General features: G+C 34.1%; 1 protein-coding gene across 1 annotated transcript in view; it reads left to right on the top strand.

Annotated features, from left to right (window-relative positions):
- Window positions 1-18,507, top strand: part of Adgrb3 (adhesion G protein-coupled receptor B3) — a 674,891-nt gene that overhangs the window by 644,732 nt on the left and 11,652 nt on the right. The window contains exons 27-28 of the mRNA XM_076860054.1: window positions 4,366-5,009; window positions 14,464-14,499. Of these exons, the coding sequence (XP_076716169.1) occupies window positions 4,366-5,009; window positions 14,464-14,499 (680 nt within the window). The remainder of the gene's footprint in view (window positions 1-4,365; window positions 5,010-14,463; window positions 14,500-18,507) is intronic.

Here is an 18,507-nt window from a genome sequence, read left to right as displayed (position 1 = left end):
ATACACATTTATCCAGCATTTATCACAGTTGGTTCTTTACTTATATTAATAGTTTCTACATTCACATCTGATTTCTATTTTAGTACTAGTGTCAACTTGTCATCTAAAACCCCTAAGACTTTTCATAGGAACGATCAAGGCTTCCTCAGCCTAAGAAATCTAAAATTTCTGATTTTAGTATGTTTTCCACAAGGGGGGGGGGGAAGCTGGCCTTTATATATAGCTCTATTTGTTATAACCTTACTTCCTTCAGATTAGCACACCATCCATGTGAGATTGACCATTGAAAGTTTAATAAAATATCTTCTAAATCTTCATTCAAACTGTTGATAAAAGATAAATGTCTTGGGATTTTCCTTATCTGCCAGAAGATGCATGGTTTTCAATTCAATTCATAGCCATTAAAATACACGTAGTGCATTCCTGTAGCCCCAGCTATCCTGGAGGCTGCAATGGGAGGACCACTTGAGCAGAGGAATTAGAAATCATCCTAGATACCATATTAAGGCCCTGTCTCAAATAAAGAAAAAAAGAATGAAAGAAAAAAAAATCTACGAAGAATCTCAGATCACAATATTTGTCATAATCACAAGTATATGAGCAACTAATTTTAAATTCTTATTCCTGAATTCAATCAAAATATGTAAAGACCAGTCTTCATAGAGCAGTAAAATAACTGCTAAGATATGGCAACCTCTGGTGGACCTCCTCAAGTTACTAAGAATCTCCTTTCCTGTTGGAAAAGACCCAACAGAACATTGCTAAGATCCTGGTGTATGGTTTCCAGGATCTACTATTTCCCTCTTTGGATAACAGATAAAATATTCTTCCTTTGCTCCATCCACCTTCTCCAGTTTCTTAAAAATTACTATGATGCTAGTTTCCACATCTATATTTTAAAATTGGAAGTGATTTGTTTGAATCTGAAAGCTTGAATTTATTTAACAGAATTAGGTATCTAATTATTTAAATAATTAGGTAATTAGGAAGTTTAATTCCTAATTTTCCACCTTTAATTTAGGTTCCTTTCAGCCTTTTTTAGTGTACTCCTCACAGTTCTCCTTGACAGAGAAGCAATATAAGAGTGAACTATTTTGTCTTTTCTTCAATAGCTCTTCATATAAAACCAGTGGTTGTCAAGTATGGTTTTCAGACCCACAGGATTCGCATCACCTGAGAAATTATTAGCAATGCAGATTTTGGAGCCCTGCCCCAAACCTTGTGGGACAGAAACTATGAAGGAGGGGTACAGTAGCCAGTGTTTTCACCCATCATTCATGTAATTCATTCATGTAATTCATGCTCAAGTTTAAGAACCACTAAATCAGACCATTTTCCTCAAGCTGTGGTCTCACCCCTTCAGTACACATCCTTCTCTCTTTTGTTAAATTATCCATTTTCCCCAGGCTTCAATGGATTCTAGAATGTCGCATTCCTAATGTAGGCCAACACTCATGGTATTATTAGAAAATATTTTTTTCCCAAAATTTATTTTCTGTTTTTAGTTCAATCAATGCCCTTTGTGACTGAGCTCAAGAGATATCTGTCCATATGAAAATATATTCAGTTTTAAAATCTCAATTTAATGTCTCCTGCATTTTCTAAATGTAGAAATTCATTTCCCCAAAGGCTGGATTATGCATCTGACTATGCTAAATATACAGGTGCTTTTTTATTCTGTTTGGTTTTTGTTTCTGTGTTGCTTTTCACAACTTAATTAATTTCTCAAAAGTCCTACTTCAACATTATGTTTTCTTGTGTAGGAAATATGTTTGGATATATTTTAAGCAAGTCTAAGAGGCAGGCATATCTCTCATATAGACACTACTTCCTAAGAAGAATTATTTCTCCCCAAATATTTAATATATACAAATTTTCAGTAAAGCATGACTATATCAATTAACTTTAAAATGTTGACTATAACTATAGATCATATTACATTTGTAAAAAACTAAATGTGTATTATATAAATTCATCTTCCTAAAGTCAATACTCAGTATGAAGACTTCCTTTATAGTTTACAAGGTAGTAATAAAAATATGAAGTTAATAATACATCCTTAATACAGTATGATATATTTCCATAACTTTCCTCTAAATTCTGCTGCTATAAGTTTGGAATTATTTTTTATAAAAAACTAAATATATTCTTCCCTGACTTTGGAAATGTTTTAAATGTATTTTTTAAGTAATTTCTTTAGTGGTAGTTGGACGCAATAGCTTTATTTTATTTATTTATTTTTATGTGGTTCTGAAGAATGAACGCAGCACCTTACACATGCTAGGCAAGCACTCTACCGCTGAGTCACAACCCCAGCCCCCTAAATGTATTTTACTGTTGATTTAACATACTTTGCCACTTAATGTTTTCATTTATAATTACTTCTGAAAAATCACAATTCATTACTAATCTATTATTACTTTAAGAGGCTTAGAAATAACTTCTTAAAATGTAGTCATTATACATATTTCACACACAAGACCAATGGTAAAGTACAAAACTCCACAACCATATTGTGGATTAGTAAAAAATACAGAAATGTAGATGTATCGTGGTTTCTTCATGTGTAAAATGAAGAGATAATAATAAAATAACTAGATGTAAAATCTCTAAAACTAAGATACCACATGAGTGGTGTATGTTTTGAAATTACCTTGAAAGTGTCTTTTCTTTGTAAATAATCTCCTACTTTTGCACCTCTGTGTTAATGCAGAGTAGTTATCATTCTACTTGAAAACTGGATGATAATACGTAAAATTCAATATATCTAAAAGTATTCATGGTTTTATAAACCAATTCTACATTATTATTTATTCTGTAGTTATCTATACCTAGTGAAATTTTAAATGAGGTTGCTCTACACTGTAGACAAGGTCTCTGTCACCATATACATTGTGCCAACTCTTGCTGAGGTCAATTTTTTTTTTTTAAAGAGAGAGGAGAGAGAGAGAGAGAGAGAATTTTTAATGTTTATTTTTCAGTTTTTGGTGGATACAACATCTTTTTTTAATTTTATTTTATGTGATGCTAAGGATCAAACCCAGTGCCCCGCTCATGCCAGGCGAACGTGTTACCGCTTGAGCCACATCCTCAGCCCTGAGATCAATTCTTTGTTCCCCCTTCGACCCCTAGGATCCAAGCTAGGGGTGCTCTACCACTGAACTAAATCTCCAGTTCCTTTTATTATTATTTTTTTTAATTATTTTTAATCAGGGCCTCTCTAAGTTGCTGAGGCTTGCCTGAAACTTGTGATCCTCCTGTCTCAGCCTCCTGAGTGACTGGGATTACAGGCATGTGCCACGGTGCATGGCAAATCTTGGTGTTTCAATACCAAATTTACCAAGAATGGGTTTTTTTAGCATTTTTTTATACTTGAAACAGGTAATTGTACATAGTTAAGCATGCTTTAAGATATTCTACCTCTATTATCCACAAAACATTTTTTTTTATATAGAGGCAAAAAAAAAAAGTGGGAAAAAAGTAAAATATATTTCAATAAAGAATTCTGAACCCTTTTTGGTTAGTTTGCTTTAGTTTGGGTTGGTTTGTTTTTCATTTTGTTCCCTTTTATATCATAGGTGATCATATCCCACCCACGCCCATTTTTTTTTCCCTAAATAACTTATTTTTTTTTTTCACGTTTCAAATAGAATGGCTTATATAGTTTTTTTCTGCTTGAACTCAATTTTAACACCTGGCCTCCTTTTCAAGGGCATTTTCACCTGTAGATTGATCTTTTAAAAAAGAAGACAATGATGATAACGACAATCCTTTTTCCCCTCCTATATGTAGCTTAATGGGACAGATTCTTTTCAATCCTGTATCTACCTTTACCACAGACACTTCAATGGATAAATGCTGATTAATTTTCAACATGCATAATTTTTTGGAGGATTTCTAACCCAGTAGGATAAAGTTCCCACTGGTTATCTCTTTCAAGAAAATTTTAATAAAAACTTATCCAGCAGTTTAGGGGGAAAGCCTTTAAAAGAAATCAAATTTATGTGAATATATCCATAATTTCATAAACTCTTTTGGAGTAGACTGATGGAGTAAACTTCTCTGGTAATCTACCTGTCCCTTGAAAAGTCACATGTAGCTGTTGAAGGACAGAGAGCTGAGGTGTTTGAAAGCTAGTTACTCAGCTTTCAGACATGCTTTGACTATGGGCTCCCAGTGAGCTATGAGAGCTTGACAGAATCAGTAAGGACTGAGTAATCAGGACCATGAGCAAACAAGTAGATTTATAACTTCTTAAATGATTGTTTTTAAATTTATTAAAGCAATTTAGTGGGAAGAGAGATAATAGCATACAATAATAAGCACTAACTTTTCTTTTATGAAATATCATGCCCTAATTCACAGTTCTTCATAAGGATATTGGCCCTTGCCGAGCAGCAACAATAACAGGAACACTCTCCAGGATTTCTCTAAATGACGATGAGGAAGAAAAGGGAACAAACCCTGAAGGGCTGAGCTATTCAACATTGCCAGGAAATGTAATTTCCAAAGTCATCATCCAGCAACCCACAGGCCTGCATATGCCCATGAGTATGAATGAGCTGGGTAATCAATGTTTGAAAAAAGAGAACAGTGAATTGCGGAGAACTGTGTACTTATGTACAGATGACAATTTAAGAGGGGCCGATATGGACATCGTCCATCCTCAAGAAAGAATGATGGAAAGTGACTATATTGTGATGCCCAGAAGTTCTGTAAATACCCAGCCATCGATGAAAGAGGAAAGCAAAATGAATATTGGCATGGAAACCTTGCCGCATGAAAGGTTATTGCACTACAAAGTGAATCCTGAATTCAATATGAATCCCCCTGTAATGGACCAGTTCAATATGAACTTAGAGCAACATCTTGCACCCCAGGAACATATGCAGAATTTGCCCTTTGAGCCTCGCACAGCTGTGAAGAATTTCATGGCCTCTGAGTTGGATGATAATGCAGGACTATCAAGAAGTGAAACTGGATCAACGATATCCATGAGTTCTCTAGAGGTGAGCAATAAGAAGTTAAATCTTTCTTTGATATATGATATATATGTATGTGACATATATATTCATGGGACACTGGTGTTGGAGAAGAACTTAGCTATTCGGGATATGTGTCATATTAAGAATGTTTGGCATTAGAATATTTAGATTCCAGATTCTGGACATAGGGTTTTTCTAGTAGTTCATCAGAATCCTTTTTCAAGATGATCTTAAAAACTAAAGATTCCACTATATTCAAAATGATACCTCTCAGTCATAATTCTTTTGTAATGGGAATCAAGTCAAACACTCATAAAGAAAAAAAATAGAAAATCCTCCTGTTATTTCTTAGGTATTTCTTTTTTGGTGGGTAAAGTTGTATCTGGATGGCATTACAAAGTTAAACCAAGATCTGGGTTATTTTTGTATAAGGGCACCTGTTAAAAATAATGAAACTAGAATGTTTCTCTGAGTCCCACCATCACACTGATTTTTTAAATAAATTATTATTACATTACATAATTTTTCAGAGTAAATGTTTTGCTTCTAACTCTTACAGATGACAACTGAAATTTTTGGCCTTAAATTATGAATTAACAAAAAAGATATAATGTAAACATCTAAAAATCAGGATTCTGAGGCCCAGAGATAATTGCTTCTTCATTTTCCCCAAAACCCATGCCTTCTAGTCCATCATAATAAAGAGACATCTTGAGAGGATAAAGAAACATGCTGAATAATTTAAGGATTTTCTCAACTAGATTGCAAAAATTCTAGACCAAAATGGGAATATGAATAGAGTTTAAGAGAAAGTCCTAAGTTCTGGATCATCTTCAAGCAGAACAGGGTTTCTGAGGCTAACCAGATAGGAGTCATTTCCCAGAACCAAAGGCATGGACAGGGGCACTGAGGTCAATCAAGTTCAACTCCAGAGTGGTCAGAACTTTTCTTTGGACAAAAGCATTCTATTCTTCTGAATTCACCAAGTCACTACTGTTTCCCTAATCACAAACTACAAAATGTTCATGCAAAATCACAAAAGTATTTAAGAGGAATTTCAGTGACTGTGCATATAATAACATAATATCAAAAGCAATCGTAATGACCGTATGGAAGTTTTACATTTAGAATGGCTTTTTTAAAGGCACTAAAGAGATTTGAATGGAATTTCATTAAAGTATTTTGGTTGTTGTAAAAAATATTTAGCATTTAAAAGTCCCCAAGCCTCCCTGGACTTGATACTGTACAGACTATGTGTGCTGGGACAATAGACTGTATTTTCCAGGTACGGCTTTGTTCAGTTTGTAATTTTTCCAAATCTCTGTGTGCTTATAATGAAGTATAAGCATCATATGTAACTGTGACTCACCAAAAGATCTGCATTTAAATGACTTACAGATTATAGACTTACATCTTGAAAAGAAAGGAAACTCAGGATTCAGAATGAAAATTTAGTTCTTCATTTCCATTCTTTAAAAACCATAATAGTTAATAATTGCTTAGGGTGACCATTTTAGAAGACAACTGAAAAAGAATGTATATATGTGAGTATGAATAATAAAAATTAGCATTTATATAGCATCTTTCATTAGTGGATCCTCAAACCACCTGAAAAATATGAATTAATTAATCTTCACAAGCCCTCTGTGCAATGGATAAATTGTTTTAATCTTCAATGGAAAGTCATTTGTTCAAGGTTACAGAGACAGTATGTAGCAAATCTAGGAGTAGAATCTTTCTGTCCTGATCAAATCTATGCTGTCCAGAAGAGACATTAATGAGCCTGAGCATTAGCATGAAGATAACTTTTTAACCCCTGATAGACACTTAGTCTTATGATGAGTATAACACAAAATGGATAAAGTCCTTTTCTGTCCTGTAAGTACATACAGCTCACAGATTTCAGAGATGAGACTGAGATCCATGGAGATAAAATATCAGTGGCGTGATTTTCTTTTTGACCTGAGCAATGCATTATCCGGTAGAGTCTTCAGCTTTGTTAGGTGGCATCTGCAGGCCCAACAGTGAGGAAGATGATATTTTGACAATGATAGAGGAAAAGCAGAAGGATGACTGGAGCAAGCATCCTCATGCAGTGTGGGGATCAACAGTAGTCATGAAGTTTCTTGGGTCTTGGAAGATAATAGGAAGACAAAAGTAAGTGAACATGTGGATTAGATGAAGCCTACAGAAATAAAACAATATGGGTCTTTGACACCTCTTAGTGAGAAGGGAGATTAAACCCAGAGGAACATTCACCCTGGGGAGCTGGCACAGCAGAAGATGGCCAGGTGCCTCATGATCTTTTCAAGGATATATTATAAAGATGGGTATACTGATTTAGGAATTGGACTCCGAAAGAGTAGGTTTTCACAAATTACCAACATCAAAAGAAGAGAAAAAGAAGAGGGTAAAATCTCCCAGCAATAGCCCTGAATTCAGTATCCATGAGAAAAGTGCAAGTGAGAAAAAACAGGAGTGGAGGTAGAAAATAAAAAGAAAGCCAGAGAGACTGGAGGGGGCAAGTGGGTGGAAGTGTTTATTCAAGTTAGCAGAAGGCAACAAGGAAAGGAGGAGGCTCTCAGGAAAGGCAGTGCCAGCCGGAGAGCCTCCAGCCCCAGGGGAGTTTGTTCACTTCACCCTCAGGTATTGGATGTAAAACAATGAACAGATTCATGAAGTTTCTGAGTATAAAAGTGTATCTAGGTTATCTCCATGCCCACTATTACCTTTTTTCTTTATTTCTTGAAATTTTTTGTCTTCCTCACTCTGGTCATTCCCAGAATGGACTTGTTAAGCAATTCTGAAATTTTCAGGTTTCAAGTTCCTTTAAGTATGGAATAATTGCAGTATTAATATGGCAGATTTTTTTTTTTCCACAATGGTTCAAGTCCTAGAAGTCCTCTAGCCACTTTGAGTGAGGTTAAGAATGAAATTATACTCAGCACTTTAAGGCATTCACTTTCAATTAGTTAATGATGTGTGGCAAGTCCATGGTGTGTGCAGGCAGGAAAAAAAAAAAAAAAACAAAACACTTTTTTTTTTTTTTTTTTTTAATGTGGAATAAGGGAACAAAAGAGGGATGGTGGTTCTCATACATATGACAACTTTTAAATCTTGGATTATAATTCTACTGATTTATTTTCTGAAAAATTATGAGTGTATTATTGTAAGACAGCAGGTTTGTACTTTCCTTTGAATCATTGAAAAATATATATTCAATAGCCTGTAACTGTGCATGTTCTAGGCCTGTTTGGCATATGATCCACTCTTCACCTCTTTTCCCTGTATAGCTCTGGGTTAATACAGGGCTATGTCACAGACTTCTGGTTAGATTCAGTCAAACAGGAAGCACTAGGAAGAGAATGGGGTTTGGGGAAAAGACAGAAACTAGTTTTATCCTGCTCTTTCTGCTTTGAGGCTGCACCTTGTGTCTCTCTAGCTGCAGCTCCCAGGGCACTTCCTGCTTCTGCCACGTATTCCAATCCCTGGGCTCAAAATTACATTGCCATCTCCCTTTGTCTGTCCATCTTAGGGGGCACACTGGCTACTTCTGCTAATGCCTTGCTTACCCCATAGTTCAGTATGCGTCTTCTTAGCTCCTCTATCATTTGAATTCTTGTAGAACATTTTGCTCAAATATAAATACATTAAATGTTTTCTGTTGTTCTGACAAATCTTGCCTTAATTTTTCTTATTAATGAAGATATTTGAATAATTAATAAAGGTTAGATAGTACGTTACAAAATTATTTTATCAAAACCAGTGTATTTTGCTATTCTATTTATATATAAAATTACCTGTATCACTGAAAACATTCTCAGATCAGTCACCCTCAATTTTTAAATGGGTGGAATGAGATACATTCTAGGCTAAATTTTTATACACCGCTTTTCCCCAGACATGAATTATAGAGCTCTCAGCATAATGGTTTTTAAAGGTAAAATATTTTAGCGATAAAGTCACTTCATAGGTGCCACCCTTATGGCTGTTGTGAGAATCAAATTATGTAATGTACATGAAAACCTTTGAAAATTGTAAGGAGCACTTGAGATGTAAGGTTGTGTTATTATTATGTCATTACCATTATGCCCTGAATTTCTGCAAAGAAGCCTGAACACTATATTAAATTGATTCAGGATATTAGACAAAATGTTGTGGCCTCACTTGGGAACCAGGAGTCTCTGTCACTAACAGAAACCATTATAAAACTGACCATGGACAGAAACAAGTTTTTCTTTTTTATATTTTTCTCATGTAGGTCTAATGAAAGGAAGGCTTTCCCTTTTTCACTTCTTTGTTTGTGCTCCTGAATTAGGGAATTTTATCTTTTATATAGGTATACAAACAAAATTACCCTGAATAAAAATCATTTTAGAAAACTAATTACTTTCAGAAATCATTACCACAGCTATTTTTAATGAATTTGCTATCAAAGCTTTCTCCTTGTGAGTGAATTCTTTGCTCACCCATAATAGAAACTTTTAATAGTGGTCATATTGCCATTCATTAGTCAGTGGAATTTATTACTTGCTGTGAATCTTCTAGTGTCTTGTCCAGCTTAATTTGCATTGACACAAACAATGAAGCATTTCCTCTGAGAAATTATTAATCATTTTACAAGGGTTAGAAGTGCTGAGTTGCTTCTCTGCATGTGCTCCCTAAGTATTACTCTGAGTATCCTGACACTATGGTGTATTTTCTGACTTTTAAATAATCCTAAAGAATTTCTCCCTTCTACCAGTGATAAGCTTGCCTTCCTGTAAACTGCCTTGATTCTCTTGACTGTCCGTCAATCTATTTGAAATGCTTTCCTTTGTGTATATAGTCCATTTGCTTACCTGAATTATACGAGAACATTCCTGAGAAAAGCAACTACAACAAAACAAGAGCAAAAAGTCACATTCTTTTGAACTTTTCTGGCTGCCGTATTTCAGCTCCTTAAATCATTGGTCTATTATAATTTCATGAATATGCCATACCCTCTGCTAGATGCTGAAGATACATAAATGGTTAATATAGACATGGATCCAGCCCTGAGAGAGAATAAACTCTACAGAGAGACAGACAAACAAACCATTTTTAAAAAAGAGTAATTTAAAACATTATGCTGTATCCGTTAATGATCATGCAATGTGAAGGAAAGACTTCATTAGACATGGTGGTAGGTAAAGTCTTTGGAAGTATAAAGCAGTAAGAAATCTTATTTGAGAAAAAGCATGACTTATGAGGAACTGGAGGGTAAGGTAATGTTTTAGGCTAAAGAAACTGCAAGTGTAGAGTTCCTGGGGATGAATTGTGTTATCCAGGAAGAATATTAGATAAAAAAGAACTCAGAAATTTGTCATTTAGAAAGCTGAAAAATGAGGAAGAGCCAACAAAGAAACTTGAAAATGAACTGCAGTAAATGAGAGAAGGGAAGAAAGAAAAAGCAAAAGCTGAGAGATGATGAGTATTTTAATGAGGAAGTGATTAACTTTCAAAAGCTTCTGAGAGTCTAATAAGATGAGGATGGAAAATTGACCTTGGTATTTGACCAAATGGAGCTCATTAGCGACCTTTGACAAGAAAAGTTTGAATGGAGTCTTAAGAATAGAATACAAGTTGGGGTGAGTTTTAAGTGGGAAATTAGGAAGAGGAAACAGCACAAAAGAAACATCATCTACTAAGACAAAAAGGATTATTTATTTCAAATTATTTGGGAAATCAAGAATATGTATTATATCTTCATAAAATATTTTAATATTACACTGGCTTATTTGAAATTTACATGTAACATTTTTTTTCAATTATCAACACCAGAAAAATTGTTATGGTTTGATCACTGTTTTAATCACCTTTTTTGCTGTTGTGACTGACCAGAAAATTGGAGAGGAGGAAAAGTTTATTTTGGGGCTTGCAGTTTCAGAGGTCCCAGTCTAGAAGGCCAGCTCCATTCCTCAGATCTCAAGGTGAGGAGGAATACGGCAGAAGAGTATGATAGAGGCAAGCAGCTTACATGATGATCAGAAAGCAGAGAGAGATCTCTACTCAACAAACACAAACTATATACCCCATAGCCACACACTCAAAGAACCACACCCACACCTCCAGCCACCACTCATTTAATCCCATCAGGGATTAATTTGCTGATTAGGTTCAGGCTATAACCCTATCATTTCTCCTCCAAAACTTCTTGCTTTGTCTCACACATGAACTATTGGGGTACACCTCATATAAAACAATAACAATCACTTTTCATAATTGATTCTCATTTTTAAATTGTATAAACATTATTTCTAACCACTTTCATACCTTATGATGTCATTCCACAGAGCTCAGAATATTTGAATAACAATGTAAAGTTATTAACAGTTTCAGCAAACCTAAGTGCTTTGAAAGACTTTCAGAAATGCTGCATTGTATACCAAATGTGGAAATAGACCAAGACTAAACAAAAGTGGACATTCTGGTTTCTCCTTACACCACCAATTTCCCAGGGTCTGATACTTCTTTAAGATAAGGTAGATTTTGCAATGGGAGAGTCATATCCAAGAGTGGAAACGCCTGCTACTCTTCACCATTGTAGCATTTCTCATAACCCATATCATATTAAAATGATTTTTCAAGTTATTTTACTCAACACCGATTTCCTGTGAAATGAATATCATACGGATGTTTTCATTCTTCAAAATGCAATATACATGCAAAAGCGGATCTGTTTGTCCTTGCCTTCAGGTTAGAAAACATCTCAGCCCTACTACTATCATTCCTTACTGCCTGGGTTCTCAAATGCCATTATTGTTGAGTTCTAGGAACAATAAGCACAAGTCATCTGGCAGTAAAATATTATCTAGTGTCTCTGAGAAAATAAGAGATAATGGGGGAAAAGCTGAACTTGCAGCTGGAAGATCTCCCTTAGAATCCCAGCTCATTTTCTTACCACCCAGATGAAGGGGGAAAATTATTTTAACTCCACTGGCCTCAGTTTTACACATGCATAAAATGCATGGCTGACATGTTCAAGTGTGAAAGCACTTTATAAACTACAAAAGGTTGAAACATTCAGTCAGTATTGTAGGGACCTGAATAAAATGACTCAAATATTTATCTCCTTTGGACTTTAAATATCAGACACATTTTCTCCCACTCTAATTTCTAAGTCCATTTTGCTTTATTTCACATCCACTACCATCCCGCCACCTTTAAGCTCTTTTGATTAAAATCTTTTTGCTTCATTTGTTCATCCCTTGGCCTAATCCTTCAAAACTGCCAGTTCTGCTATACCTTCATATTAGAATTTAATTTTAATAAAATTAAATAGGAGAGAGAGAGAGCGCGTGTGCGAGTGCTATTTGTAGGGGAGTATCCATTTTCGTTTCCATATTTCACATTGACATAGGTGACATCTACACTCAGAATCTTTCTCTGGTGTTCTCCCAGGTTGCTGTCTTTTGTTACTGCATCTATAACATGAAGCCTTTAGCAACATGTATGCCTCAGCATTTTCAGTTCTTAGGCAACAGGGCCTTGCACTCAGAAACTAACAGGACAACATATGGCTGTTATCACCTTGGCAAGTGAGAAACCCTCAATGCATGCAGCAGAAGGCCCTCTTATTCTTCTAGCTAATGAACCCTTCTTTAAAAAAATATATATTTCACTATTTAATTTTCAAATGGAATAAAAAGCTATGACTAATGTTTTATAATAATTGCTTGAAACTGAGTGTTTTCATGATTGAATTTTGCTGTGTTAAGAAAGAATTTTGCTTAATGCACACTTACAAAAATGTCCTGCTGAGTCACAGTGCCAAGAAGGCAAAGCATCCAAGATAGGCATGGAAACACTGACATTTAGTCTAGCATATCGCAGCAAAGTGTGGTGCAGGATGTTGGAGCCTGATTTTTCTATAGCACAGTTAGATAACAATAGAGGCAGGGAGATGGCAAAGAAGGAGGAGTTAAATGCCTACCCACACATTTTCTTCTTCCAGGATGTCACCAGTCAAGGGTAGGGTGCTGTTGGAGGCAAGGAGCAAGTGAGATCAACATCCTGGGTTTCCATTTAATAAAGCAATTTTTGTTCAGTTTTTTTTTTCCCTTTGGTAACATTCTGAAGGCTGGATTATAATCTTCAACAGTTTCACCTAAATAAAATTATTTCAGGTCTTTTTTTTAAAACAAACCTCTTGATACATCACCTTCTTTCTGTTGATATATACTTTGAATGAGTAGGTTACACAGGAAGGTTCTGGTTTTACAATGACAATTTTTAACTAGCAGCAGAAAATCAGTCAAAGTTTTCAATACAAGACACTAATATTTTCCTGTCTCTCCTAAAGCTCAACAGTTGGAACAGAGAATAGGGCCTCCCACCTGTCTTGGGTATAATTCCCTGTTAGTGAAATTAAGATTATAGGGGTTGAGATGGGAACAGGGAGAAAAATAAAGCATAATTTTGCTAAAAGATTTACATGTTTTTCCACAGTTTGATTATTATTTGTTTTAAATATTTATTAAATTTTCCCATGTTTATCCCACTCCTCCAAGAAATAAAAAGCCAACTTAAAAAAAAAAAGAATGAATGAATGAATGTTAGAAATTCATTTTATTCTCTAAAAATTTGGAGGCTTTTTTTTTTTTTCACATGGAACAGACATCTCCCTGTTTATCAATCTTACTAAGAACACTAGGGCTTCCTAGAGTAGATGCTTCAAATACCTTCCTTTTACTCACATCATGAAAATTATATTGTCACATGAGATTGTATTAATTTCATTTTAATCATATTTCCTGATTTTATCAGACTTCTTGATTAATTTATTTCATTAATGCATGTCTATATATAACTAGATTCAGAGACTATTTAACAGATTTTGGGCCATAAAGGAACACTGGGATATTTTGCTGGGATATAGAATATTTGTTTGTTTCAATGAATTAAATACTTTAATTCCTAAGGATTAGCAATTAGAAGGACTTTCTGCTTGTGAAAGACTATTAGTTTCTGAGAAATGTGTGAATGAAATTTACACAGAACTCAGGGCTTAGAGAGCCAGATAGAATTTGGTGAATGGAGTCTGGATATTGGTTGGTGAGGGAGTCTTGAGGTACCTAGATGATTTTTCTGACACAACTTTGAATCCTCTCTGTAGTTTTTCTGTAGTAGAAATAAAGTTCTCTTTAAAGATTGAATGATTGTGTGAATTTTCATGGGAAACATCTCTCCTTAGTGAAAATTAGGAATAAAAAGTCAAGATGAAACATATCCTATTACACTCATCACTTTAAAGGAAGTTTGAGGTAAAAATGGAATGATATAGATGGAATATTTTGAAATCATAAAAATCTGAAAATTTTTCTTATGTGAAGAAAATTTTTACAGCAAAGAAATAGGATTATCTTTATTAAAAATAACGACTTTAATTTTATTCAATGATTAAGCATAACTTTACTGGTGTTCTCTCTCTCTTTTTTTTTAAATCCTTAACTAACAGAGAAGAAAATCACGATATTCAGACCTTGACTTTGAGGTAAGTTTCTACAAATTATTTTAAAATCTTAATTGTTTAATTAAAAATTGATGTGTAATTATTTAAACATATTAATCTTTGCAGGTATGTAGATGTATTACAAAATTTAATAAAATAAGTCAAGGTTTTTAACTATAATCCATACTAGAGATAGTTATAGACAAAAACTTTTATGTTCTTTTTGTTTTAAGTATACTAAACTGAAATTAATTTTTCCAAACAAGCAAGTTATCTATTTTGTAAATGGTAGGTGGTCAGTTAATTATAGAATTTGAATGTGGTCAATTCATTTTTGGGGGGGTTAGGAGTGTTGGTTTCCTGATTTTTATATTTGAGACAATTTCCTTGATTTTAGCTTGGCAACTAACTGGAGTATCCTGTGAGCTTAGGTTGGTTAGCTTAGGTTTCTCTGGGACTCACTTGCTTTGTGTTCTGATTACTACTATTTAGGTTCTCTGTGGTGCATTCAGATTCATTTTTCCAACAGCAAGCATCAGTTCAATGTGCTCCTGTGTTTAGTAAATGTCTTTTCACAGATATAAACAAGATGAAGATTTTCATTTTCCAGTTTACATTGAATTTATATTGATGCTGCAATATTGATGCTAGAAGTTACTAAAATCATACTATTTAAGCAGCTTATGCTAAGCACAAAATTAATGATGTTTAAGCATCACATAAAATGCACTTATGCATCTTGATAATTGGATATGATTCATAGCCTGCTGACATAATTGGATATAATATAAATTTCTCAAGCATATTTGTACCCTTGTGATGCATATGTAGAACTCAATTCTCTTAACTGATATTTGTAAAATTACATAAGCTTTCTAGAACATGAAAGCTCCTAATTTAATCATTTGGTTTAGATAGATGAATGTTGTAGCTCTACAATGTAGCAAGTACAAATTGTATGACATATAATGTATAAACACTTAACCTTTTATTATTTACTAGAAGGATGACAATGGTTTTACCCTAAAGAGGGTCCAAGAAAATTTTTTTTCCAGTTATAATTCAGACTATATATTTCATTGTATTCTAAATTATTAGCATAAAATACTAAGACTACAAATTTAAATAAAAATTATTCAACAATCCTTACCTTTAGAGTCTTTAGTGCCTTTTAATGAACAGATATTTTCAGGCTTTTTTGTATTAATTCTTTGGAATTTAGAAAGCCAAAAATAGAGGACCTGTATATATACATACATTTATATATGTTCATATATAAATATATAAAAACATGTAGAGTGTTTATATAATATATACATATATATTTATGAAAGCAATAAATTGTTATTAATTCAAAGGAAAAGAGGTGCAAATTAACCCACTAATCATTAATGACAAAATACAGTAAGTCTAGATCTAAAATTAAGCTTCAGAGCAACCAACCAAAGTTATATAATCACAAAAACTGAAAAGAAATCTAATCATACTGTCCCTGGGAGCATCAGAAAAAAACTATTCTTTTTTTGTCTATTCTCTATGGCAACTGTTAGCAGCTTCCTTAAGCTGATACTTCTTTCTATGGCCAAATTCCACACATAAAACCACAGTATTAACAAAATATTTGCAAATAATAAAGAAAACATGAAACACAAGAACCTTGACATTTTCTATAGCTCTTCAATTCCTAGTTATTGCATGAAAACTTCGGGGGGGGGGGTGAAATTCCGAAGTACTTCTCTTTCTGTGCCAGCTACTTAGTGCTACACCTATTAATCTGAATTGAAATTGCAGGGATGTGGCGGATCTCTCATAGATTGTGTTCAGAAAAATTATTGCCATATTTAAATCCTGGTGACTTTTTTATTAGAGCCTCATGGTTATACATATTACTTGGGTTATCCCGACACTCATATATGCATATTAATCTATTTCAGTTTTAATACAATCTGTGTTTTGTTGATAGCCTTGAGAAAGTACCTAAGGCCCCCTCCAAATTTAGGCTTGATTAATCAAATAGATGTCAAGATTCCTGACACCCCATCCCTCACAGGCTTTACCATAGTTAACAACTTAGACATTTTGCCAGTGACAGATTCCTGGGTTCCGGGAAGCATCTTCCCTTCAGGCTTTAAGCCTAACATACTCCACAGAATGTATACATAATAATAATCTTGTTACAACTCATATAACAATTAAACTTGTATGACTAGTTAATGTTAAACCTAGAAAAAAAAAAAAAAAGCCATTTTGTCTCTCCAATCTCCAGGACAACACAGCACTTCTGGAGGAAACAGAACAAAAGGGGAACTAGTATGTAAACTGGAGAAACATAGATTCTTTCAGGGAAGTATTCAGAAAATGCTGTAGTGATATTCCTATGTTATGTGACCAAATGTTCTGCTCCAAGCAGAGAATAACAAAAAAATAAAACTGAATTGATGAAAAGCAATTATTTTGCAATCTAGTTTACTTTAGCAAAAAGCTGTTGAATACTATACCAATTATAGAAAATGGTTAATCATAAATGTGGCAGGCCAAAGATAGCCATGTTGGACTTCAACAAGTTAAATTAAATAAAACTCAATGAGACAGAAGTAGCAAATAGAAATCCAGAGGAGGAAAAGACACAGAACAGAGGTTTGCCATTATGTGACATAATCAAGAAACAAGAAACAAGTCAAAATTCACTGATATGGGGTCTATGTAAGGAAAGAATCCATGTCTTGTGATTTGGAAGGAGGATTTTTTTTTACCTAATCTGCTGCCCAAAGTTTTTAAACCTTTCATTATGTTTTGTTTTGCTTGGGTTTTGTTGTTGTTGTCATTTGCTTTTTGTTTTTAATTTTGCTTTTCAGTAAGGAATGCTTTCCTATAATCTGGGCTTTAGGAATATGAATGTTAGTAATAGGGAGATCAGATTGTGGTAGAGGAAAAAAGAAGAAATTGAAATACCAATTAGGAATGTTAAATCTAGGGAAGCAACAATGAAGATCTATTTCCTGGAGGTGGCAGGAAAATAAAGTGATGAAGGGATACTATAGGGGTACAATCTATGGAACTTAGTCCTTAATTGAATATAGGGTAAAAGACCATGAAACACATTCCATTGAATTCCACTGAATGGAAGGGAGAGAAAAAAAAGAATTAGGGAGCACTACAAATACAGATAAACTATAGCATCAAAGATATATATATGTAAATTTCTAAGTATAAAAAACTTTAAGATTTCAAAAAACTACTTGATGGCAAAAGGTCCCTTCCTGTTGTGCCTGACCCCCAGCAGTAAGTGCATTCCATTAAGCAATCAGGCACTGTCAGAAGACACTTTTGGAGACCAAAATTTTTGAATAGTTTAGGCCTAGAATATATCCAGCTTTTCTATATCACTAAATTTAAACAGCTACAAAATTATGTACTTACAACCAAGGATACTCCTGATCAGCTATAACAAAATATGAAACATACAACTCATTTTTTATAGACGCTTTGTCTAGTTAGGGTCTAGGTACAGATTTATTCATATATGAATATATTTGAAATATGGACCCTGTAGTGTCGGGCATTGCTCATGGGGTACAGGTTCCATCTTACAGACACATTGGAACTCTGGCCAAGGAAAGTTACATGAATCATCCCCCTCTTATAATACAGCTTTAAGAATTAGGCTTAATTCCTTCAATGTGTTTCTTCCTTACATGTGAGTTGTGACATTCATCTAAGACCAGTTTTCAAAAGCTCACTTGGAGAGTTTATATGTAAAACAATAAAGAAGAAAAATAATCACAGATTTATCCTAATGGATATGGACAATGGCAGTAGATGTATAAAATTCTAAAATTGGAAAAAGTAATCCAGCCAAACTGGCTTCTAATTCTTATAAGCATGATTTCTGGCCTCAAACTCTAAAGTTTACACCTAACAGATTCTCTACCATTCTCTTAATGATTTCCCTGGGTTTTCTAAAACTTCATATACAGTAATAACTCTTTTAAGTTGGACTTAAATCCAACTCTATGACTTATACTTCTGAATTTAAATGTGAAACCTCTA

The sequence above is a fragment of the Callospermophilus lateralis genome, chromosome 6 (assembly GCF_048772815.1).
Source record: "Callospermophilus lateralis isolate mCalLat2 chromosome 6, mCalLat2.hap1, whole genome shotgun sequence".
Taxonomy (NCBI): Eukaryota; Metazoa; Chordata; class Mammalia; order Rodentia; family Sciuridae; genus Callospermophilus; species Callospermophilus lateralis.
The sequence above is the reverse complement of the archived record's forward strand: the minus strand, read 5'-3'. Positions and strand labels throughout refer to the sequence as shown.